This window comes from Acanthopagrus latus, chromosome 11 (assembly GCF_904848185.1).
Source record: "Acanthopagrus latus isolate v.2019 chromosome 11, fAcaLat1.1, whole genome shotgun sequence".
Lineage (NCBI taxonomy): Eukaryota > Metazoa > Chordata > Actinopteri > Spariformes > Sparidae > Acanthopagrus > Acanthopagrus latus.
Window position 1 is genome coordinate 5,203,193 of NC_051049.1, and position 26,771 is coordinate 5,229,963.

Below are 26,771 nucleotides of genomic sequence, written 5' to 3' on the forward strand. Positions count from 1 at the left end.
AAAAAAAAATTCCTAAAATCTTGAACTTTTATTACTAAATTAAACAGCATTGAGAGCGCAACATCCTCATGAACATGGTCAGTAATATCGTTCAGCTTGTACTCTCTAAGGTTTTATTGTATTATCACTGTTTCTACAGTGGCCTGTCTTCTTCGGCCTTGTTACATCCTGCTAACCCTCAAAAAAAAAAAATGCCTCTATTCTTCAGCTTTTGCACAAGTACTGTGCTGTGCTGTAATGAGATTTGGATGGCTCATTGTGTTTGGATTAAATTGTCTGTGTTTGCTCTGGGATGCTGTGCTTTCACAGTTGCCGTTGTATCCTCTTATACTTCTACATTCCTAAGTCATGAAAGACTACAGAGGCACACATTTCACTCTGCCTGTTAGGGCTCCTGTCTTTGTGTCGATGGGCTGCTGAGTCTCTGATGTACAGGTGTTTCTTTAAACAGACTTTTGTCATAAATTGCTGTGGAACGGGCTTAGAGTTGGGGGAGGACTCAAAAGACTGGAAAGCAGACTTCTTTTTTTTTAACAAAAACTATTTGCCAACATCTTCCATTAGTAGAAACATATCCATTCATTAATTCCTGTGTAAGGGGGCAGAGTTTTTGCTGGATGATGAGCTAATGGCAGAATGGAGACATGCCTACATATTTTAAAGTTTATTATTAGTTCTGGACCCACATTGTGCCTTAACACATTGAAGGTAGAAAATGGAAATGTATTCATCTTTTTCAGAGCTATTCAAATTGAGAGGTGTGCCTCGTTGGAACAACAGGATGTTAGTTCATCCCATCCTATCAACATGGTCAGCGGTCACAACAGAGACTGTGACACAGTGGAGGCAATGAAGGATGCTTTAAAGAAACAGTACCTGATTGCTGCAGTTTGTATCAAAAACCATTCTGCTCTCAATCTAAATGCACAGACACAACCCGTTCCAAAAATACCATTATGTCCATTGCAGTTAATGTCAAGGTTGATAGGACCCAAATGCAAAACTCTGAGGCAGGCGGGGTTGAAAACTAAAAGCTGATGTCCAAGTCCAAAATCCAATAATCCAAAACAAAAGGCAACAAAACTGGAGTGACAAGTGAAAAGTATAACTAACAAACAAATCAAAAACAAAGTACAAACCAGAATAACACAAGGACACAGGCAGCAAATACAGGTAAAACACAATGGGAAGACAGGACAGAGAAACAGACAAACCAACAAAGAAATGAAGTTGTTCTGTGTTGGTTTGAACTTAATTACAATCTAAACGAACCAGTTAGCCAACATCTAAATACATATGGGATAAAGACTCACTGAATCCATAACACTCTCATGTTCCAAAATGATTATAGGACCTGTTGTTCCAGGAGTGGGAGCATGTTAGTCCCCCAAATAGACAAAAGGATAATAACATGAGTGATTTGAACTTTTATAACATTGTGTACATTTTCTGTGAAGGGTGGATACACAGTGGCAGACTTTGAAGAAAGCTTTGTTCCATTTCAGCATTATTCAATATATTATGACTGTAGGGAGATTATTATCTTCATAAACAAGGCCTGTAATACATGGATGGTAAATGCGACACGATCATTTCCTGCATCATTTTTCGAGAGCAGCACACTCCTAAGTACTATTACCTGGAGTGAATGTGGGCGTCTATTGTTGCCTGCAGTCTGTCTCGCTTCAAGGCTGCTGCTGTAACTCCCAACCTGAACGCAGCTGGATATAAATTACGACTCTGAAATCCAACAGCCGTCAAACTCAGCGCTAAGTACAGTCATTCTGAGGAGCACGGGGGAACTTGGCTTTCCAGACAAATGGCCGTATACACCGGCCTCATCATGATGAGCCCTGGAGGGACAGAGAGATCTTTCCAGCCCTGTCCTCCCTTTGTAAGTGGGCAGGCAGCATGCTAGGCAGGCAGATGCTGGACAGATAGCATCTGCTTATTTAATAATGCCTCCATATGCTTTTTAATGTAGGCTCTGCCCACCGCTATTGTAATGGAGTATGAAAATCAGCTGGTTATTTTATTTGTGTGTAAAGCAAAGCCATTTGAGCCCAGCACTTAACCCTCCGTCCACAAATCTGCCTCTTCATTTCCTTCGTAAAGTCACCTTCTAATGATTTTGCTATGGATGCCATAACCTCTGCTTTGTAGCCACAGATCAAAGCTCAGTAGCTCCTAAATGTGTGTGTGTGTGTGTGTGTGTGTTTGCATGCTCCCCCCGTGTCTTAATGCCTCTTCTTTTTCCTCCCTGGCTCAGTGACAGGGAGGGCTGCAAATGATTTTGCAGTTTTTCTCTACTTCATCTCCCGAGACCTTTGAGTATTAATTAAAATGCTGCATGCATTAGCTCCGTTTGAGTGTTTATGCTGCTGCTCAGAGGGGAGGCTCGATCTGCCCAGCGAGGGTGGAGCGATGCTATGAATGTGAGCCCGCAGGAGACATCTTTCCTGATGGGAAGATTTATGAAGTCACCGTTTCCAGGCGTACATACTGTATCACTACGTGTTTATTTTCCTGTACATCAAGCTTTTACATCCAGTCGAATCTTTTGAGGGAAGAGCAGCAGTATATTTAGAGACAGAGGGGCCATCGGAAAGATGAAACCGAGCGTGGTAGTGGCTTATGTCAGCAGGAGGATGACTAAGGCCAGATTTGCTGCCTCTAAAGCAGCAGACTCCCATCAAGGAGCCACCCAGCCGAGAGAGACAGAGGCAGGCGTCCTCGCTGCCTCGCAGCACATGCTAAAGGCCTCAGAGCCCTCCAGAGGCAGAATGCTTTTGTCAGCTGTGGTGGAGCTGTCAGTCAGGCCTGGCCACCAGGCTGTGACTGCATCTGTCTGCTCTGCCCCAATACTCAGATATTTAGCGTAGCAACTGGTGGATCTGATTTATTGGACAGTCCAAAAAGAGAGAAAATATCACAGTTACACTCAACAATTTGCAGCAGATGCTCGATCAATACAGCTGTGGAATTTTACTTATTACAATTGTGGTCGTCTTTCAGACGTTTAAATGAATTTGTCACTAAATTATCAGACCAGACTGGATTGCCAGTCAGCCTCCAGTAAAGCATAGTGAGAGCAGAGTTTATAGGGGACCAATCAAAACGCAGATGGTGTCATTATTCTACAGCCACGACATTATGCAGTCAACATCCATTTCATAATGATTCGTTGAAACAAATAACCTGACTGTTGTTAGTTCGACACATTATCTTTATAATACATGCATGACCCTGTTTGAGTAAACAGCATATTGAGCAGAACAACAATTTAATGATGTTAAATGATGCACATTAAATGTTAGAGACAATACATGGGAGGATATGAAAGTGTTGCCTTATGATTGTCCTGGCCAAAATAGTTGGGATTTGTGATATTAGTTATTAACCATCCTGGAGTCTTAAGTTTGAAATGTATGGTATTTCCACACATTCAGTGGGCCAGCCATGTCTTTAGCCATGTTGACATGATTAGGATTTGAATGGCGGGACAGATGCAGGTTCCAGACGCGTGTCAGATTAAGGTGGCCAGAATTGTTCATTAATCACTTGGCTTTCTGATTACTCAGGTAATGTTTATTCCTTTAACTTCAATAAAATATATACATTTATACATTATCATCATATTTAAAAAACATTTGCAGAAAATACATTTCTAGGTCAAATAAAACCAAATTTCTTTTTCTTTTACAAATTTCTTTTCTTCAACTCTGACCATGATGATGACGATTATGTTCATAATGACAGTACACCTCTATCAACTTACCCTGAGTGTTTTTAGTGATTTAGTCAATTATTTTCACTTTTCTTTTGAAGTCATTAGGATGAATTGGAAAAAAAACAGTTGATAATCAGTTATGAATATACAAAAGGAATTATTAGCTGCAGCCGTAAATCCTCTGCGATCTTTTCTAACTGTGTTTGAACCGTAAAGAATGACACCTTTTACCTTTACTGCTGCAACAACCCAGTTCACTGTCAGGGTTTGAAGATTGGATTCATCTTAAATTAATGTTGTCATGGGGTACAAATCTACCCTTAATGCTTTGTGACACAACTCAAGTGAGTGACACTAATAGACTAATAGACTCATTATGAATCTGCACCGGCACTACTCATTACTGTGGTTACAAATGCAGCATGCTGTAATTGTTATGTTCTGTATATATTAAAACCACGGCCTGCTGTCTGACACCGAAGACACGATCATAGACTGATCACATTCCCCTTTGTGCTGGCAGGAAACAGTAGATTGATCAAATTTTCTGTGTTCACAAACTTCTGTTATGTACGCTGCTGTGAACAAATACCAGTGTGCTTACTGTGACTCAAGGTCTGTTGGATTAACAGCGTCCCTGCCAGATGGAGGACCTTGAAAGTCGTGGTGGGAGCAGCAGTGGTGGAGGAAGTATTCAGATTCATTACTTACTTAAAAGCAGAAATTCTACAAAGTTCAAACCTACATTTGTTAATTAATTTATGTGCTGTGATTAAAGCTCAGTTGCATTTCTGTTTGGCTGTAAGTCTGACATCCTAGCTGTGCAACCCCCCCCCCAAATATGAATTAGTTTGGATTATCCTGCAGATCTCGTTCTCTGCTCAGGATAAAGACACGTAGACGTGGTGGAGAGTCTTCACTGGATAATGAGGTTGTTTGAAGATCTTTGGTTATTCCAACGAGTCAAACTTTCCACATTAATCATCCCATTACTTCCATTCAGGATTCACTGGAGTGAGTTGCGTTCCAGTGAGCCAGATTTCCAGTACGGATGTAAATATTTAATGAATTAGAATAACTTTAATACCAAATTAGAAGAGGAGCAGAGTTTTTTATTCAAGAATTTCTCAACACACCTCCGCCATGTTTCAGTTTGATAATAATTGTGCCTCTATTTCCATTTCTGGTTGTACGCAGTAGTAAGAAAATACATCACATTGAATAACAGTTTGTGTGACCGCTCACATAAGCTTTGGGTCAGAACTCCTTGATGGAATAACAAGGTTTCACAATAAACTTCCGACCTTGAAGGTGCATGAAACCAAAAGTTAACAAAAGTTTTGGCTGACTGTAACACAATGACGTCTCTTCGGCACGTGTACAGACAACTGAACCCTCGGCAGTGAAGCCTCCTTACATTAAAAAATAAATAATTTGTTAGGCTAAGCCAAAATGTGGATTTGTTTCACCACCAGATGCAAACATTTTGTTGCCCCTGTGCTCATTAAAAATGGAAATGACCAGGAGGCGAATGTTGATTTTACGTAAATGTGACTGCGACCTAATGACAGGGTTGATATTCATTATGCTACTGACTGGGTAACACCTCCAACACACCCATTTAATGAGAGAAATCATACCTCAAAGCCTGTTGTGGACTGTTTTGCACTGTTTCTATGAAATACGACGTTGAACCTGGGAACTGTGGCAAAACAAAGCAGATTTGAACGTACCTGCCCCAGGTCTGTTGTCTGAGGTGTGTGTGTGGAGTGTGTGTGTGTGTGTGTGTGTGGGTGGGGGGGGGGGGTCACTTTACACACAAACGCCATCTGGAAGATGGATGGAAAATGGCAATTAAAGGGCCGAGGGATCCAGGAGAAAAAAATCCAGTTTGTTACTGTTACTGAAAAGAAATGGACATTCACAATAATTGTACTAATGCAAATATCAGTTTTGGTCAGCTGACATGGTTGTTTTCGTACAGTGTTCCTGGTCCTTGTTAGATGTTTCCCTGCCACATCACACCTGATTCAATTTAATGGGTCGTTATCGGGCTTCAGGAGAGCTCGATGACGAGCTGATCATTTGAATCAGGTGTGTTGGAGCAGGGAAACATCTGAAACATGCAGGGCAAGCCCAGGGACAAGGACTGAAAAGCACAGCTTCAGTAAAATACAGTTCATCCACCCTGGCTCGATTGTAGTGATTGTGCTTCCATTATTTTGATTCTACATAGTTCCCTGTTGAATGTCAGAATTTTTGGACACTGCAGTAAATGTTAATACATCTTAAAAACTGTCTCCTCATGTCCCCAAACCTCAAAATCCTCAATATCTTACAGTCATATTAGTTAGAATATAAAAAATACATTTAAAATACGCTCTGAGTGAAATCCGGTGGATGTGTTAAAAGCACTTTTTTGCCCTAGTCTCTGGCAGAATGGGCCAGAGAACTGTGAGACTCTGTCTTCCAGCAGTGTGAGCTTGTTAAAAATTTAAAAGGAATATTAATAATTTCTGGTGATCTAATCTGTTCATGTATAGCTGTCTGTGTGGGGTTTCTATATTTAAAATTGGGGCCAGAAAGAAAGAGTCCACAGCACCTCTGCCATCGCCCAATAAAAACTCTTGCAACACATCTGTGCATTCAAGCTATTGAGTCAATAACGTCACTCCACATGAGTAATTTTCAGTGTTTTCTCAGGCGACGCAAATGTTCAGTACTTACCATATTCTAATGAGTTGTTGTGGAGGTTCGGTTTAGCTGATTTAATGCCTTTAACCTCTAACACATGTGCATTCCAGAGACAAAAAAGTAATAAAGTTGTGAAATACACAAAAGCATGAATAGGGGATTTATTTTTTTAGTTAATATAATCCACCTGTCTGTTTCGGGGCTGATACAGCCAAAATATTTTTATTTCATTCGCTGTAATCTTGTAACAAGTGCTTTAATCCTTTTAGGGCTGTTTATTTTCAGCCTAACAGGGCTTGATGTGACTGAGTGTAAAGAAAAGTGAATAAATGACGTCCTGTCTCCATGCCAGACTCTCTGAGTTAGTCCTCTGTGGTAGCTGGCATCGCCAAGGAAACGAGTGCGTGATCAAGCTGCTGATGCCCAGTTCACTCAAAGTGGGCAGTGGGCACCCTGCTGGGCTGCCTAACATAGACAAGCACAGCAGATACAACCACCTGCTTAATCACAGATGGGTAAAAATGTATAAAAAATGTGCAAATAAAATCTATCATCATAAACTTGTTCAAAACAAGTAGGAAATATCTGGAGACAGGTAATTCCCCGTCAGCCCAGTCTGCATTAGGTGCTCCAGCTGGTCACTACTTTAGTTTACAGTCTGGGGTCTTACAGGCTTTGAACTTGCAGCTGTGTAATTCTGAGTCAGTCCTACCCACCGAAACCATCCTTCACACCCTCGTCCCCTCACCTGTTCACTCACACGGCAAACATCTGGATGCACCACATGAAGAGGTCACAAACTGAATCTGCCCTAACCAGCTGTCGCGGAAAGTCTCACATTCCAATTTCTTATGTCTCTCACTGTGTATCTTTTTTTTTTTTTTTTTTTTAGGGATAGGGATGAGAATTAGTCAGCAAATCACAAATTGATTTTATTCTTATTCAGAAGACCATGATGCAATTATCAAGTGATTATCGATTTATCTTCCTAATTTATTTCATTTCTGTATGTTTTCCCCAGCCCTCACATAATATTAGGTAGATTTACAACACATGACTGCAAAACCTCTAACATGGTACTTACTACTAATACTGATTTTCATCCTAGTGACATTAATGTTTTAAAAACAGTGTATTGTATAGTTCAAAGGAGTAATCCTTGTAATTGTGAGTTAAGAAACTTGCCTAAAATGAGACTGTCTTCATCAAAAACAAACAAACCCAGACCTGCAGTGGCACATCGATTACTAGGTTTTGAATCGTCCGAGCCAGAGCACCTGATGATATGATGGCAGGCAGCAGAGCAGAAAGGCGTGGTGGGCTTGGCTGCGGAAAAAGTAAACATCCTTTGAAGAGGGAACACAGTGCCATCTGCCCTGTGACACAGTGAGGCAATGATTAGATTTCTATTATAAATGGATAATGTGGGAGGATCCAAGCCGGGATTTGAAGTATGAACCATTTGAGTGTTAGACCCCTTCACAGCATTCATAACAGTGAAGTTGAATATTTGCACGATAAGAGCTGACGTGCTGTATGATCCATGAAACCTTGGATCTTATGATCTTCCTTCCTCCTCTTCAGCCTCTGCGTCGTTAACTTGCATTATTCAGTTCCTCAGTAAATACTCTTGTGTTTGCTTGTAGAGGTATTTACAGTGATGTTGATCCATGGATATCTTCTTTCCCTAAACTAGGCCACAATTGGAATTGACTTCCTGTCGAAAACCATGTACTTGGAAGATCGAACGGTAAGATCCTCACTCAGAGCTGTACACTTCCATGACAGAGGCGTTAAATGTTTGCAATGCATCAGCAGTGCAGTAGCTCTATACATACCGTAGAAGTTGTCATGACTACAATATTGCATGCGCTGAAACGTTGGCTTCTGATATGTAGATGAATATAATGAAATCTGTCTGCCTGTCTGTTTATCTTGGGGGATCTTTCATGCAGCAGCACGACCTTGGAAACATCATGAATAACGCCTGAGTGTGATTATTGTGTTTTGTACCCTCAGATGCATATCTTACTGTAAATGTTTATGACGGTGTGTGTGTTGTGTAAACTTGTGTGTGTGTAGGGAGCCTTCTGTTTCCAGGCTCTCTGACTATCTCAGCCTCCTCAGCTTTCTCTCTCTGAACCCCAGGTGAGGTTGCAGCTCTGGGACACAGCGGGACAGGAGCGCTTCAGGAGCCTCATTCCTAGTTATATACGGGACTCCACCGTGGCCGTGGTGGTCTACGACATTACAAGTCAGTGTCCTTTATGAAGTATTTCTTACACTTAGCTGCTGGCCCATATCATGTTCCTGATTTTTTTCATTGAAAAATGTTGCTTACCATCCCCCAAATCCTTGCTCAATTTTTCACTCTGAAAAAGACCCACGTCTTGTGTGTCTCGTCAAACTCCCAGTCTGAGAGCATAATAAGACCCTTAGCCTGCATGCCAGAAAGCCTGCATACTCAGTGGATGTGGCAAGGTCAAAAAGAAGAACATTAACATGCTACGGAGCAGAGCAGAGGATTTATTGTGCAATTCCAGTACCGTATATGATACAGTATCACCTATAGATGATACCGTTTTAATATTATCCATCACATTTGTTTTTTTTTCCTGAATCTTCCTGCATCAATAACAATGTACTGCACAGTGTCTGACTCATTTTATGTCATCATTTTTCTCATCATTTCCTGCCAGCTGTTATAAAAACAATAGCGTGTTTGTGTAAAAATCCATTTGAAATGTTAATGGTTGTGTTTGGAGCGGTAACAGCTGGAGAGGTGTCAGTGCGTTGAATGTCACTGCAGTTTCACAAACAGCCTCTTTAATTTGACTCTGCTTTGTTTCTCCCCTTCTTTAAACAGATGTTAATTCATTCCAGCAGACGTCAAAATGGATCGAGGACGTGAGAACGGAGAGAGGAAGTGATGTCATCATCATGCTTGTCGGCAATAAAACAGATCTGGCAGATAAGAGGTTTGTAGTTACTGCTGACTCAGACGTCAGTACTGGTATCACATTTTGTCTTTTTACTCAGCATTTCCTTTGAGGTCTTGGCACCATGGCAACCATGATGTGCAAAGTGTCAGTCTGTCAGTCTGCAGGAACGTTTAGAGCACAAGACCTCGAGAACAAAACGCAACAAAAATGTCAGGCCGACTCCGCAGGCTCCCCTACACAGTGATGATTTGATTAGATGTCAGAGTGTCTTGCTGAATAAATCTGTATATTAATGAGACAGAACTGACTGTCTTGACACCAATAACTCCTCAACACATCACCACGTGAATTTAACAGGTATGAGAGAAGAATGGTTGCTGCTTTATAGATCAGATATCAAAACAAATAGGCTCATTAGCATAAATGGTTTTGCTATGTCGTTGTAGTAATTGTGGTGGAAAATTTAACTACTCAGCTGCTTTTACTGCTTTGAAATGAGAAAATGATTGCTTGCTTGGGGAAATTATGCAGTGATCTACCCTCCTCCGAAGCTCTTGGTGTGCATGAGGGAATTCTTTTGTCATATATACATATACAGTATGTATTTACATAGAACTGATATGTGGTGTGTTGAGTGAAAAGAAGGCTGAGGAAACAGTTTTAATAAAGCTGAGAAGAAAAATTGATTTTCCAAAGGGAATGCTTGGAGCAGGGTATAAAGGAAAAGAGATGAAGCAGAAATGTATAGAAATATTTATTAATGAGAAAAATACAGGGAGAATTGAACCGTAAAATGGCTTCTGTGATTGTGCCAAAAAAAAAACATCAGTGCATTAAATCTTTGTTCGAGCTATATTACAGATGTGAAGTTATCAGCAAAATGTGAAACTGATTTGGAAATATCCCCTGATGGCCGAGCAAATCTTAAATTCTAATGTTGCATCTCCATCCCCTTTGTCCACAAAATGACCAGAATGCATCCTGCTTATTAACCCACCATCCATCCTCTCCATCCCAGAGCAGAGTGGGCAGTGTTAAGTGTGGTTTGGCTTTGGGCCATTTTCCTAATATGAAAGAATTTGTAAAAATCACCGGCTGATGTAAAATTCCTTTTCCTGACGTGCTTTAACAAGTGTATGAAAATGAAGCACACCACTGTTATTCCCTAATGTATGTTCACTTTTTCACCAGGAAGTCACTGGAGATGCAATATTACTTGAAAAAGAAAGACCCGTCCAAAGTAGCAGCTGATTCCACATAGTTTAAGGATGAGTATGTAAGAATTAGCCACCTGTTGAATTCATACTCAAAGCAAATAGGGGGCAGCATTTAACCAGATTAACCTCTAAATGTTGCTAACTATTACTGCCGTCAGGAAATTACCTCAGTGCCTACGATGCAAAGATGTCTTTAACATGATGTGAACAGTGTTTCATTACCAGTTGTTGATTCTTTTTAAGTTAATTTTGAAATGGTTTGATGTAATTCTCGCATGTTGCACCTTTAACACATACAAAACTTTAAACAAACAATTAAGTTACTTTTTTTCACCGTATGTATTTAAAAGTGTAGTCGCTGCTGCAGCACTGAAGACAAAACACATCATCTGTTTTTGTCCCTTAGTGTAAACTTCACCCAGGCACATTTATCAGTAAATGTTAGCATGCTAAACCAAGATGGTGAACACGGTTGAACATTACAACTTCTTAACATTAGCAAGTTAGCATGCAGACGTTAGCATTTTTCTCAAAGCACTGCTGTGCATAATGACAGTCTTACAAATCCGTTAGCATGACTGTAGACCACCGTTAACGCTGTTCTATCATGTACATTACTTTTACATATGCGGTGAGTTTTGTATTTTCATAAGTATAACTCTGAGCCTCAGTTAAGAAGCTGACAAACAACTGATGCGGTCCATTAATCTATCTTCCTTATGTTTTATTGCTGTTCTGCTGTCTTAAGTAATGACAGTCCTCTGGGACGTCCATTATCTCCGTTTGGACGGCTGTTTTGGTTTATGGTCTGTTTCTTTTTCTAGAGACACATTTTTCTGAAACAGCTGACCGTCTACTTCGGTCCTGTTGATGGATCTTACTGTGATCTTAAGAAAACTCATCCGTTCTCTTTCACCTTTACCCACCCCTCAAATATTCAGTCTAACTGAAGTCAGGTTTGTAGAAATGTTCAGAGAGAGAGGGAGACAGAGGGAGAGCATTTTCACAATTATTGTAACCGTGGATAGATTATGCACACAAATGCACCAATTCGATTTGTTGTTGTCAGCATTATTTGTCCATACGGCGACAATAACATCCACTGCATTAACAAGTACAGCTGCAAAAGGAAATTCCCTTCGGCATACTTGTGTCTCAGATTGAAGGGAAAAGCAGGAAAACTGCTGGTGGTAGCAGTTTTTGGGATTTATCTCACAGGATCTGTCAATGAGATGGCTGCAATAACAACAGACCAGAGGCAAAAGCTTTGCTCATTGGAACTGAGATTGTGTGGAGCAGTGAACTGCAAGTTAGCTGGTTAGTAAAATAAAGATTTAGGTGAAAGACGTCTGATGTTATGTCTAAATCTGTCCTGCTAGATGAGCTGTTATATGAATCCACAGAAAAAGATGTCCTAAGTGAAATTATGTAGAAGGTATTGGCCTCCAGAAAAACGCTGCTTTAAAACTACTGAACCATTCAGATTTTTATTTTTGGGTAATTTACCTGCAATTTAGTTTGGTCTTAATGCGGTCTGGAAGTAAAAGCCCCAGGAAATGTTCATGGTAAAGCAGTGAAGGCTATTTACTGCATTAACATCGCCACAGCCGCCTCTCCTAATTTGCTTCTTCTTAGAGGTAAATCAGCTTAATTGCTGTGTGTGTGTGTGTGTGTGTGTGTGTGTGTGTGTGTGTGTGTGTGTGTGTGTGTGTGTGTGTGTGTGCGTGAGCCTGACAGGTTTTCTCCCAGATTAGTGCAGAAAAATCAAAATGGCTTTTTTCCCATTTTTCAGTGCGCTGTAGTTTTTCTGTGCTCCACTTTCCAGCAGCAGTGTCCCGACCAGTCATTCTGAAACTGGATTTTTAACCTATTTTATTTAATTTAGTGCAAAGTTAATTGAGGCAAATCAAAAAGACACTGTGGTTGCACATGCAGGGACTGTTTCACTCTGTCACAATGTAGAAATATACATCAAATGAAAAAGAATAAGTAGAACGTGCACCGTATGCCAGTGTGTGTGATGAAATGACTTGGCACATGATCTGACAGGACTGTAAATAATGTAGCTGACATTGAAAAACAAGTTCAAAGTCATCAAACGTCTGGCGGCAATATAGTGTGACATCTTAAATCTGTTTCTGGGTGGCAGTGCGTGTGTCGGGATCTTTTAAAAACATCTGAAAAGAAGTCAATGGTGCAGTTTAGTTACATTGTCTTACACTATATCACCGCTGACATATCCAGCCCTGCCTTTGACATCACTTGAGTAGAAGCAGAGATTTATGGGCATCGTATTACTGTGATGTGGTGCAATTTGATTATCTGCTGCTGGAGGAGAGGAGCACCTCTGTAGGATGGACTCTCTCTGGGTTTTGTTGTTTTGTTCATTCATGCGTCGCAGAGTTTCTCAGAATGTTCAGCGCTACAGGGAGTTGAAGCATGCTCAGTTTAGGTGCTGCAGAGTCCCTGGAGCCATGCATGAGGAAAATCTAGTGAGCACCGCGCACCAGGCGGCATCAACCAAGTGCAGCCTGATGTGCGGTGCGCTGACAGGAAATAGCTCTGGGACTTTTAAAACTGTAAAGTCAGTGTATAGATTGAATGTCTTGTTCGTTTGCTTCCTATTACGCTGCTGCTACAGTACATGATAAAGTCAGTTTTAAAATGAATGTACTTTGACTTACAATCCTCAGTGATCTGGAGTCTTCACACGGCTTGAAGTGATTTATTGGTGAGGACAATTTTGGATTATTATCGCTATTTCAAAAATGTATTGTTGTGCTTCGAGTATACAAAATAAACACACAGATAACACAGAATCGTTCAGTATCCATGTAATAAATACGACTGTGTTAAACTTAAATAAATGGATATTTTTGACCGTTTCTCAACAAGCTGTCAACACAATATCGTCATGTCATCACCTTACACAGTTGTGTTGTTCAGGTTATGGTGCGTGTGTTGCAAATCCACTGCACTGATTCCTGAGGGAAATATTTGGCTGTTTTGCAGTGAAATGCTCCACTGTGTTCACCAGCACGTCTCTAACTGTGTCTGCTGTTTGATGCTGAGCAGATAGTGCAGACTGGGTTTAACAGAGCTTTTTCACTGAAGAAATCTGGCTGCTGCTGAACTGAAGCGGTGACGTTTGGGGCCATAAAACCAGTGTGATGAACTTAAAGACACCATAAGCTTTGCAGAGAGCAAGTACAGGAAGTGATAATTCTCTGCAGGTCCGTCAGTATGGCCAGCAACTCTCACACTACATGTTAGGGCTGAACAAAATGCAAAAAAGATAAAAATCCTATTGCAGTTATTTTTTTTCAGATATTGTAAAAGTAAGTTATGCAATTTAATCTTTTATCGATGTCATATATTTGTATAGCTTTCATGAGCGAATAAAAATCTGAGTGAAAAATCAAAGATCACCATTCAAATAGGCCATCACAGATACTTATCTCTTTGTTTTGGAGGATCCTTAAACCATCTGGTCTAGTTAAGTATATGTTTAATGACATCTTGCATAATGAGTAATTACATGACAAACAATTTAGAGTGCACGCAGCAGAGCCCGTACCTCCGCCAAGGCCCAACAGCTGCCTTTAATTCGAGTAAATCAAAACCAAAATCACATGAAACATATTCAAACCTGCTAGATCTGGATTTACCAACATACTCCTGGTTTATTCATCAATGTTATTTCATTATAACCTGAGAGATTAAGAAAAAGGTTGCACAATTAAACCCAAAAGTTATGGGGTCTCTTCTGGTCAGGGGAAACACCTCCCTCCCAAGTTACATAGAAATCTAGTCAGTAGTTTTTGTCTAACTGTGCTGACAGACCAACAAGGGAACACTGGTGAAAACATAGCCTCCTTGAGCAAAGATCAACTTGATCTTACTTACTTATTTCCCCTTAAGTTTATAATAAAAAGTACATCCCCCTTATTTGCATACTGAGAGCTGACGTCATATTTCAGGACACAGCAGTCCTGCAGCTCCAAATGCCCACAAGCGTGCGTGAAAGTTGCTTGGATGCCACATATTGCACATTCATTATGCAGTTTTCTTGCCAACTGCCTGTCTGATGATGAATAACTGTCGGTGCTGTTTAAGTTGGAACTCAGACGCATGCATCCAGAAATAGCCGCAGCAGCACTGGTACCATCTCTTGTCAGGTGGTGTTATTATGTAAATACGTCGCCGGTGCAGTGTTTTCTGTTCTCGCTGCAGAAACTTCATCTACCATCTCTTAAAGACTGGATTTCTCTTTCTTGTGTTCTGTGAAGCATATAGGAGTTATTTCAGGAGGAGAGGTTTAGCTTTATATAATGCTGCCCTGTTTGATGCTTTGCACAAAAGGAGTGTGTCGAGACAGGCGTTCCACCACTTAGGGTAAGTTGAAAGTAAAGAAGTGGTATTTTTAAGATTCCCTTTGTGTGGGGAGGAACAAAGAGGACAGACTGATTACGTCATGGTTTTCCCAGAAGAGCCGTTGAAGGCAGGTTGATTTAAGCCCGTCGTCTTAACGAACCTGCTGGCTGTGCGGGCTGTGGAGTCAGCAGGACTGTACCGATCGCTCTGTTTGTGTTAATGGACACCTGACACAGTCTCTGTTTCACAGCGAGAGCCAAACAATAACTGCCTGAGTCATTAAATTGTAATGCAAATTGGCTGTTATTAATTTGTTGCTGGACAATGTAATTAATCCTCCTCAGTCATTAGCTAATTAAGTCTGGTGCATCCTCACTGGTCTAGAATAACAGGAGCTTTAGCTGCAGATAGGTGGCTTTGTGTAGAGTCTGTTTGTTGAAGGTAATAGGAGAAAAGCAGCCTCTGCTTTGTGTCCACATGCTGGAAACTGTTTTGATGATAATTCCTCTCTTTTCACAGGCAAATCACAATTGAGGAAGGTGAACAGAGGGCTAAAGAGCTGAGCGTCATGTTCATAGAGACCAGCGCCAAAACAGGATACAACGTCAAACAGGTGAGTTCAGACAGCGTTTTTAGAGTTGTTGAGCTGTTCATGCAGGCGGTTATGTCTTTTGACTGATTATGAATGACAATAGAACTACAGGTTATGAAAGCGGTGATTTGTCACTCGGAACATGGCAGGATGACGACAGAGACGGTTCATATTTACACTACAGGTTCCTCCTATGGGTTAGATGATTAGATTACAGATTTTGGATACACAGTCATCATGGCCGAACAAATTTCCAATTACATTATTATCGTGATGTACAAAGAAAACTTGAAATACAAAAATTAACCATTCAAAGTCAGTTCGTGCTTTGTGAGTTAGTAGTCAGTCAGTAGTCCATTCTGGGCTACTGTAGAAACATGCCGGTGCAACATGGTGCCCTCTGTGGACGGAGACTCGTTAACTATTTAGATATAAACAGCTCATTCTAAGGTAATGAAAACACAATGACTCCTATTTTTGGGTGATTATACACTAAATAAAACATAGTTATGAATATTAGATTAGATGCCTCTACATATCACACACTGTACCTTTAAAATCTGATTGAAAATATGATGAACATTATGTTGAAAATACTGTTTCTACCTGTCTGTTTTTCTGAGAACAAAAAATATTTAACAGCATTTTTTTTTTTTTTAACAGATGATGGTTTCATACTTTTTCACTTGTTTAAAAATGACAACAAACTTATTACTTTGTGATTTAATAATTCATGCATGAAAGGGTCAAAGACATGTTTGGACATGAATATTTGAACATTAATATGGATCAGATCAATTCTTGACTGCTTAAGCATCTGATAATGTTCATTATACCATGGTTGTTGAGACAGGAAGTGAATCAATTTATTTATTTACGTTTCCAGGCACACTGACTGTGCATTAGTGGAATATCATGAAACTGGAACACGTGTTGTGTCTAAGTGCTCATGCATGTGCGGCCTTGATACAAGATCACAAACTCCACAAAAGGTTCCATGTTTGTCTTTAAAACACACAACCACAGAAGCACATGTCACACAGGTTCGAGCGCAGTATTTCTTGCTAGGTAGGTCCATGCTGCCACAACCAGCATGGTGCACATATTCATTCCTTTTAGTGAAGCGATCTGTGGGCTGCAGAGACAAAGAGAAGCAGCCTGGTTCAACAAACAGCAATTTGTCTCTTAACAGATGTTTGTCTTCGGAAACAACGACTGTCTGTTAAGTTAATAAGTAGAGAGATGAAGGGAGGCTGTATTGTGTCTGTCAGTGGATGGTGTTGCTGGCAGCCAGTAGCAGCGCAGACAGAGGAGGCCATTCTTCACCTTCGTACTTCAGGACTGTGGACAGGATGGAACACAGTGGTGTGAAACCTGCAAAAAACAGTGCACGCTGCCTCCAAAGGCAGCAGTGTTCACACTGTTGGGCTGTGTCATCACTCCTTACTGAGAGGATGCGTCAGCAAATAAGCTTTGAGACTAATGTAGAAGACTTCCTATTCACATGGCTTAACATGAAAAAACTGTCATATCATCATATAAACATGACTTTTTTGTTATCTGTTTAAATTTAGATGAATTTGACATGTTTTTGTTATTTATTCTTGATTTTATTTTAATTCATTTTCTCTGTTTATTTTATGATACGATGAATTGATTACCTGTGTATCAAAAGGCCAGGTGTGAGACACATTAGACAAAGTAAGTGTTCATGTTGTGTTCATGTTCATGCGGTCTGAAGTCAAAAAGCCCTCATTGTGTATCTGTTCTCTTCCTCTCCAGCTGTTTCGGCGTGTGGCCGCTGCTCTTCCTGGAATGGAAAGTATTCAAGAAACAAGCAAAGTAGGGAGTATCCTTTGACCCATTTACATATCACGAAAATCCCTTTTTTCATGATATGAAAGAAACCCCTGTTTTGGTAATATGTGAACAGCATATTAACAAGCTCGGAGGAAGCATTTTCTCATTTTAATCTTCGTGTGATAGCGTCATTCACTGCTCGCTTTTAAATTAAAGGACTTCCCGACGTGAACTCTGCATACTGGCACCTATTCAAATAGGTGTCAGCTACCTGTCCAATTAAATGTGTTTTCAGCACGACGCTCTGGCAAACTGTTTTTCAGCACTGGTTGTCTGACGAGTGCAGGAGTGGGCGGCTGGTCGGTCAGACAGTTGGCGCCTGCAGTTTTGTCTACGGTGGGTGGGAAGGTTTGCTCATTTAAACCAGTGACAGGAGACTCAGACTGGGCTGCCGCTAACTGGCACCTCATATCTGCTGCTGTCACCTGAGCGTGTCGCAGCTCCACCTGTGGGGGATTTTTTTTCCGGGGCTTGTATTCTTTCAACCGACATTTTATTCCTCAGGAAGTTACATTTTCTACTGCGGAATATTTTGAATTTGATTTATTAGTATTATGAATTCTAAACACACACACGAGCACACAGTGTAGAATGTATTTGTTTTGATTACATCAAGGAGTGATTCAGCTCGATATGCTCTCTGAGAAATAATTCACAACACAGAGACGCGTGTGTTTATGTCTGATGTCAGAGGAGATAAAAAGAGCAGCGGAGACAGATTTTAACTGTAATATCCACAGAAACTGAAGAGCCTTGGGGCTAACTGGGCTCCTCGCACACGCCTGTACTGATTTTCACGTCTGTAAATATATCCAGCGTAGGTAACAATAAGGCAGCCTACACTTCACACTCTGTTTTAGATGATTTTTGTGCTCTTCAGTTAAGAGCCATTTCACACATAATATATCTGCACTTTGCTTTGATTAGTTGGATTGTTAAAGAAAAGCTTTTCAGCTCCTTTAGACCATGTGATGATTACAGCCCCCTACAGATCTGTATTTACTGTAACTTAAGCATTTTAGTTCATTTAAAACTATTATGATGCAGAATATACTGTGAAGTTTTATATTATCCTCTCCCTCCTCACGTTGGTGTTGATTTTTTTTGAAAGAGAAAAGAATAATTCAAAGCGTAACAGATGAAACACGTATTGAAAAGAACCTGATAATACAGATCCACCGAGATGACAGCGTCCCGTCACGAACACTGTTGAAATCCATTATTACAGCAGCCGTCCGAGTCACTATGACTCTCAAAATTTCATGACTCAACTATAAATGCAAAAGCCCACTCATACAAAAAAACACTTACATAATACACAGTACATACGAGAGATGATAGTCGTAAACAGTTACTTTCAAAATGCAGTATATTACACATTACTAGTTACCTTCATTTTAAGGTCATATATTACTTTGAGTAACATATTACATATTACTACTTTTTAGTTATGTACCTATACCTTCTATAATGTAGCCCATAATGACATGACAAGACAAAGATCTCTCCTTCTGCCTTTTTAATTGTAGTCCACAGAACAAGCAATGTACGGGCATATGAAGACTGTAAATTAAAGTGCACTCGGAGCATCAGGCTTCATCATGAGGCCTACGAAATACTGCTCATTTCAGTCAACACGTAGACTTAACAAAGGACTTCCAGGCTCGGCTATAATAAACACACACATAGCATATCATACATCATATATCGTATATTAATATGGCCATGCACAGTTTGGAAGGATTCTTAAAAAACAGCCAAAAATGCTTCATGTTACATGACATAAATGTAGTAATATGTTACTGAATATGATTTGTAATGCGTTTAATTACTCCCTTTATGATGCTTTACCCCAAACACTGATTGTAAATCGTAGTGAAATCGATGATGAGCCTTTAACATTTAACAGACAATAAGCTATGTAACTAAAACCACGCACACATCAAGAGTCAGACAGATTATACAAAAAGTTTTCCTGTATGTTAAATCACATGTGCAGGTCAGTTTACCTCACTCTACCACATGGGGTCACTATATCTACATATACAATACACAGTACATATATAAAACATCCTCAAGCAGCGAGATTTAATATCTGTTCAGTCTTCTCCTTTTAATAAAGTGTATGTTGCTGTACAGTTAAGTAACTCCGCTGCCTCAAAGGATACTTGGGATGATAATATTCTCAGGAAGTAAGTTGCACTTTATGTAAAAAGTTGTGTCTCACGTCTCTGTGTGGTTTAAATCTGACTGAGTCGTGACTTCCTGGTGTTTTTGTCAAACAACAGCAAGTTCATCTCACCTCACTCCATACCGACGCCTCCTTCACCGCGTCTCCTTCCCCTCACTCGTGCCCCTCCTCTCCAGGTGAACAAATGGACAAATGTTGATTTTGTCCCCCGTCACTTTCATTGAGAATGTATCTTGAACTGATCTCTTGTTGGCCAGTGTGAACAAAAGGGATGATGACAGCAAGCAAATCCTGTTTCAGTGTGCAAATGTATGAACGGTTCACCCAAAAATGAAAAATTCAGTCATCCCCATTGTCCACAAAACATCTCTGGAGCTTCACAGCATTGCAGCCTTCTCCTAAACAGCTGATAGCTGGCTGGAAAGTAAAATGACTCCATACAACTTGTCCAGCATCATCAGTGTCTATAGGAGGACTGAGAGAGATGTTCTGATGGCCTGACATCCCAGATTGAATCGAAAAGACGTTTTTTTACACACTCTACAGTCGTTCAGACTTGTTCAGATGGGGTAACACTTTGAGCCGGGCAGCTACAGTGAAGAAGAGGGTGTAAATGCCTTAAAGAGAGTGTAAATAACATCTTTTAAAAGCAATTTGGGATATCTGGGCTTCCGGACACTTGGATAACACTGAATGAGCTGTATGGAGCTGATTTATGTTTTCTTTCCGTCTGCTTCAGTTGTTTAGGAGAACGCTGCAACGCTGTTTTGCTGTGAAGCTCCAGAAATGTTCTGTGGGCTTCACCTGACTTTCCATCAGCCAGGGGGTGAGATGATGACAAGATTTTCATTTTTGGTGAACTGCTCCTTTGAGACAGACGTGAATGTCACAACCGATTTACAAAGTATGATCTGGTAGCAGAATTATAACGCATCAGACAGAAATCACAGGTAAACACGACCTGTCATCTAGACCAACACTTTGCCTCTAACTGCCTTTTCCTTCATCTTGCATTGAGTCGTTTTAGCTAGTTTTGCTGTCGTGTGTTACAAATACAGTTGTCCTTGTCCTCGTTTCTACTAAAGTAAATCAATAGTATTGAATGCTGTCAGTCACTGGTTGTCCTCTGACGGAAGCAGCGCTTCATAACCTCCTCAACGCACAAACTCCAGAGCCATCTCTATGGTAACGGGGTGAATTATGAAATTGTCTTTGATTTAACCACGTGCATAGAGCACCGTAGCTCCTCCTTCAGTGAGTCCAGATGAGCAGCGCAGCAGGTATCTGCTCTAACGTAATCATAAATCAGACACTGGCCTCGGTGAGGGGAAAGAATGCCGACATTTGTTTCCCTGTGCATCTCCGATTATAGACCACCCATCATTCACTGGGACTCGTCCAGCCTCCATAATAAACTAAACAACTGAACTGTTGAGACCGTCCCTTTGCTTTCTGTTGCAGTCGGCCATATTTCCTGCTCAAAGCGCATCACTCACATTCAGCCAATTAACTTTATCTCTCTTCCTGTTTTGTTTTTTTTTCTTTTATCTCTGTCCTAATGAGGTATAATGGATGTGGGGGTGAGCTGTGTGAGGTGGAGGTGTGCTGATGGATGGCAGGTGATGACAGTTCCTCAGTAACTCTGTGCCTCAGCTGACAGTGTCTGACTTAATGGAGCAGCTCCTCTGTTGTTATTGCTTTGTGAAAACTATTGATTTCACAGGGAGAACGGCAGAAATAGACTTAGTCTAGGACACACACATGCATGTTATACAGCCAGAAAACATGGCACAGTGCTTATTTACAATCTTCGTCATGTAATGGAGCAGCATTTCAAGTCGTAAAGATTGTGAAATAAAACACACGTAGGCAGGTGAAATGCTATTTGAACAGTCCAACATTTGTGACATTCAGTCGGTATTTAAACAGCGTCCATGGTACACTCTCTTCTTTCCTTTAACTGCCAGCTTTAAATTGGGGACGGGCAGGTCAAGCTGATTAATGGTGGATGTCAGGGCCCAGGGGGCACAGTCTTCTGCTCTCTTTCTGAAAACAATTTCATACAGAGTCGCTGGGTAATATAACTACTGCAGGTCTGAAGGGAGAGAGCGTGGAGCGGGTGCTTGACCTATATAAGTGCTGGGGTCATCTGCGTTAATAAGAGGGAATCAAAAGGCAAAATAAATCATGCCAGACTGATGTTGCTCAGAAAAAAGGCAGTCAAAGGAAGGTGCCACTCCCTGACTTTATAATACATTGTATTTCCAAGGAGTTTTAGTGCGCAGGTTTTTTTTTAATGAAGTACTAAAATTAGATCATGCTGATTTTATTCACAGTAAAGCTTTGAAGTTGTATGTCTGATTGTATGTAAGGTTATGAGAAAATGACTCGGTAAACAGTCTCCTAATGAGTTAATGGTCTCATTCGATAGTCTCAAATCTTCTTAAATACAGCATGATGTTTATTTTAGACATTATGGTCCCATTTACAGTAGAAAATATGATAAAGCAGGGGAGGGCGTGGCTATCTTGTGACTTACAAGTCACTACAATGGTAACCATCAAACGGGATAGAGGCGAAGCAATGTCTATGTTCCCCTGCTCCACTCTCTCATCAAAACAATGCCAAGCACGAGGTCTCACAGTGGAAATCCACAAACCAATGAGTGGTGGACAACAGAGAAAAGACCCAACATAGAACTGCTAAAATATGCCCTAAAGATACGTTCTGTGTATTTGTATTAGCCCACTGAAATCTTTAAACATCTGATGTGTGAAGTGAACAGAGTTGCTGAAGTGTTGATCCACAGCATTTTTAATTCTTTCTACTTTATTTCCAGCTGCAGTTTATTGTACACTACCTGCTCAGCACTAAATAGCAGACACGCAAAGATAGCAACTAACCGTTGAACGTAGTGGAGTCTGACCAAAACAGGGCTGAAATGAAAGTGACCTAGTTAGGCAGAAACACGATTGCCTGAGAGGCATCGAGATCAGCTGTCCTCACTTCCTGACACTCCTCTCTCAGGACAGGTAGAGCAGGAGAGGGCCGGAGGGGAAAGGCGACAAGAAGCACAGGGGACACGAACAGCAATAACACCGGCTCTTAACTTCACGAACAACTTTTCTGTACCTCGACTATATGAAACAGATTTTATTCAGAATACACTGACTAGTAGCACAGTGGCAGGACTCATTACTCACTGTTGAGTAGATGCTCTAGGCTACATCTACACACACACACAAACCAACACACACACATACAGGTATCTGTGGACTAAGATATTCAAGACTGAGGCTCATTTGCTTTGGTAAGTTTGCCTCCAGATCCCAGATGGGGAACCAATCCAAATGGGATTCAGTGCTCCAGTATATGTTTGCATTTAAAGACTGTGTTTCGTATGTTTCCACATCAAGATGACGTTAAAAACACATACACACACACACACCCACACACATCAACTGCTGCATTTAACAGCCAGTGCAGGCCGGGCATTTAAAAGTCACAGTGGGACCGTTTCCAGACTCACTTGCATACAATATGTAGGTCACAGTTTTTGTAGCCTCCCTCCTTATACATGCATAATGTTCACCAGCACACTGAATATAATGAGTAAGAGGCTGCTGCGCTGCCTCCCTCACCAGCAGTCATATATGGGATCATTCACAAGCTCTGTCATGATACAGAGGAGGTGTGCCCCTCGTTCTCACTGCTAAATATAACAGAAGCTCTGGAGGATTGACTGGGAATAACACCTTATCTGAATGAGAAAACACTGCAGAATCATTCTGTTTTTGTACAGCAGCAACTCATTAACACACCATTGTTCCTCAGCTTTAATTGTAACCCAGCAGTGCCTGTGATTTTTGCCAACATCCATTCTCAGTTTATTACCCGACCAACAATGGAGGAGAGGATTCCCTGCTGAGCTGAATAACTTGTCTGGGGAGGATTTTCAGGATGATCTATCACCATGTCCAAAAAACTGCTGTAATACACTGACGACAGATTATGTTGTATTTTAACTTCATCTAAATTTCTTTTGTCAGAAATGTTGTTCTTCTTGACTTAACTTGAGTATTTGGCCGTTTGATTTGAAATTAAATAGTTCCATGGGAAACAGCACCATCTAGGGGTAGTAAAGTGGTACTGCAGCATATTAAAATACAGCTCGTGCTTCTATTCCCTCTTTTGAAATTTTTATAGTAGCTGATGCATGCAGCTGAATAATATCAATACCGAATGTTTCCAAATGCTTCCTTAACTTTCTCCTCCAGTGGTCAACATCAATTTGGACAAACCGCAGGAGCCCCAGACCACCGAAGGAGGCTGTTCCTGTTAATACTCAGCACCGTCCCTGGAAAAAGAACAAAAAAACCATCATTTACACCACATGCTTGTTATGTTGCTTCCCATTGGTTAACCTGCGGTCGACTTTGCACGTTGAGAAATCTGGCCTCCTTACCTGAGTGCTACTGGTCATCGGTTGGAACTAGCAATATGTGAATTTGGTTCTAAAGTAGTGTAGGCTACTTTGTTAACAAAACTGCCAAAAAGTCTTACAACTTGCAAAAAACAAAAAAAAAAAAAAGAAACAGATGTGAAAAAGATCCCCAAGTCGCATATGTGGATGGTTTTTTTAAAGTAGACAAGGATGTTTCCCCAGTTTCTTTTTTGTATATTTTTGTATATTCAGGGAAATCTCTCTGGAAATGTTGTTTTTTTTAAAAGATGCAAACAACTGAGCTCTGTGTTTCGGGAGCTCGATAGGAACAGATGGTTTAAAATGGATTTTTATGGATCCCAAGCTGATGTTACTGGGCAAAAATGTTCCTCCCGATAAACTCTTACCCAACGTGTTACATACGCAGCGTAACCATTTTTAATCTTAAAGCCCGAGGGCCAGTCGCAGCGCTCCTGCCCATAACTCCTCTGGGATCCATAATTTTCCGGTATCTCGACGTCACGGGACAAAAACTGAACGGTAACATGTTGAGTATCTAATGCATGCCTAGTTTTTCAGCATAGGTACTGTCTCTACCAGTGTACACAAGTTTGATCATGTAAATGGCAACATTACACCAGTGACTTAATGCACTCTGATAGTCCAAGTCTTTTTGTTTCTGAGAACTGTTGAACTGGATTTGTATACTTGACTTCAGAATATCTTTTTGTCGTGCGTGTGCGTGTAAATGTGTGCTTTCTGTATAGGCAACATTAGAATGCAGTCGTATAGAGGGCCAATGCCAGCTCGCGTCATCCTCGCCACATTACGGCACCGTTAAGGTCACCATTTGTTTGCAGTATGTCATAGACCCCCCCTCCCCCCCCCACACTCCCACCCACAACGATATGACATCTGCTGTTGCATTGTGTGATATCTCGTAGTTGTGATTATGATAGTCTGCACATACGCTGTAAGTGAGCAGTGGAGAATCGAAGCCCTTGCCTTGTGTCACAGGGGAACTTGAACACGTGGTTCCCCGTGTGGTGATCTGTAGACTTTAACGCAGGTTCTGTGATCCGAACAGACCTTTAACATTGTAAATCAGTGCATTGTTTCATTCCTGACAAAAAAAGAAGACTAATTTTGCACATGTAGACCTTTCAGGTTAATATGAAGTTGTGAAAAGCTTCATTGTAAATGTACAGTCACTTAATTCAAGACCTGTCTGATTGTCATAGAAACTGTCACGCAACGTGTCCCCACTGAGATGAGGTTTGCTTTGCTGCTTGTGTTTAAACTGACTACTGACGTTATGCAATGTTGTTTCATTTCTGTTCCTTTTGTTATTTTGAGCCAGGTATCATAATGTACTGGTGGTGATGTCAGCCAGTGTTGAGAACACTACTACTGATTTGTCTTTGAAGTGAAATCTTACTGCACTTTTGAAGAACATGTTTTAGAAGTAGAGTGACAATATAAGTCTTAGAAACATGGTAAAAAAAAAAAAAGAAAAAGAAATCTCTATCTCCAGAACGATGGGAGTACTGTGTCCTAGAGTAGACTTTACGAATTCTTCACACATGTCCAAAAAGGGGAGCACTCTTGTGAAAACTAGTGAACCTTTCTAACCCACGTAATGAGCCAAATATTAATAATACTAAGAGACAGAGTTGGATTAAAATATCACAGGAGATTCTGACTGGAACACACTGTTTTGTGGGTTTGGGAATGACAAAGACAGGTTGCATTTTAAGCTAAACTCCCTTCAAAATGGAAGATAAGATAGTAATATATTACCCCTCTGTGTTGCTGCCTATTTATTATTTCGAAACAGGAATGTACTGCTCTCATTACTGACCACACAGCCTTGTAAAGAGAGCACCTTTTTTTGAGAAATAACTCAATGGGTATTTATTTGACATTAATAATCAGTTAGTGTAGACGTTCCTTTGTATTTATTCCCTTTACGTGTTAAAGTAGAGACTTTGCCTCTGTTTACCATTTTGACATTCCCTGTAAATGGACCAAGTAATGCAACAAACGTCTTTGCATGTCAGGCGGGTGGGGGGTTCTGCATTTGAGGACGGAGGCCGTGGCCATTCCCGGGGGTCGGAGGGTGGAGGTGTGGGTGTATGTTCTGTCACAGCTCTGTGCAGCAAAACCTGATCCAGTCCAGAGCTGGCTCTCCATTCACACTGTACAGAGATCTAGCATGTCTCTCCAAATGATTAATAAAGATGTCTTATTACCAAAGTCAGACGGAATCCTTGATTTTTCTTGAAAAGCGAAGTGTCTGTCTTTCATAATACCTGCAAACCTTCTGTCACCTTTACTTTCCTGTTGTTTTGATGACTCCCAAGAGATAAAGACTCCAGATTACTACTTCTCTACCCAGGGTAAGTAAAATTATGCTGGTAAGACTAAACAAAACTGTCACTGCTTGAATCTCTGATCATGGAGGTCAGAGATTCCACCTCTGCAGCTGCATGTTCTGTGTATATACACAACATACTGTCATAAGTACCTTTATTTAAACTATACCTGTAAGGCATCCTGCCACCATGGATAAATGTTGATCATTAAGCTGAGATAGTGAGCTGAAAGTATTCTACAAATGTTTTATATTGTTAAGAATAAATCCACATTTGAGATAATTAGCTAAAAGTAATAACAGGTGGCGTCATTATCTAAAATTGATCAATAAATGGGATACAAATGTTGGTT

General features: G+C 40.6%; 1 protein-coding gene across 3 annotated transcripts in view; it reads left to right on the forward strand.

Moving 5' to 3' along the window:
* Positions 1 to 26,300, forward strand: part of rab6ba (RAB6B, member RAS oncogene family a) — a 51,729-nt gene extending 25,429 nt beyond the window's left edge. Inside the window, exons 3-8 of one of the 3 annotated variants that reach the window (XM_037115333.1) lie at positions 8,121 to 8,174; positions 8,543 to 8,678; positions 9,291 to 9,402; positions 15,477 to 15,570; positions 17,332 to 17,398; positions 23,878 to 26,300. In XM_037115333.1, the coding sequence (XP_036971228.1) occupies positions 8,121 to 8,174; positions 8,543 to 8,678; positions 9,291 to 9,402; positions 15,477 to 15,570; positions 17,332 to 17,398; positions 23,878 to 23,942 (528 nt within the window). In that variant the 3' untranslated portion in view covers positions 23,943 to 26,300. The remainder of the gene's footprint in view (positions 1 to 8,120; positions 8,175 to 8,542; positions 8,679 to 9,290; positions 9,403 to 15,476; positions 15,571 to 17,331; positions 17,399 to 23,877) is intronic. The other 2 variants (XM_037115334.1, XM_037115335.1) reach the window with 2 other exon arrangements.
* The last annotated feature ends 471 nt before the right edge of the window (positions 26,301 to 26,771 follow it).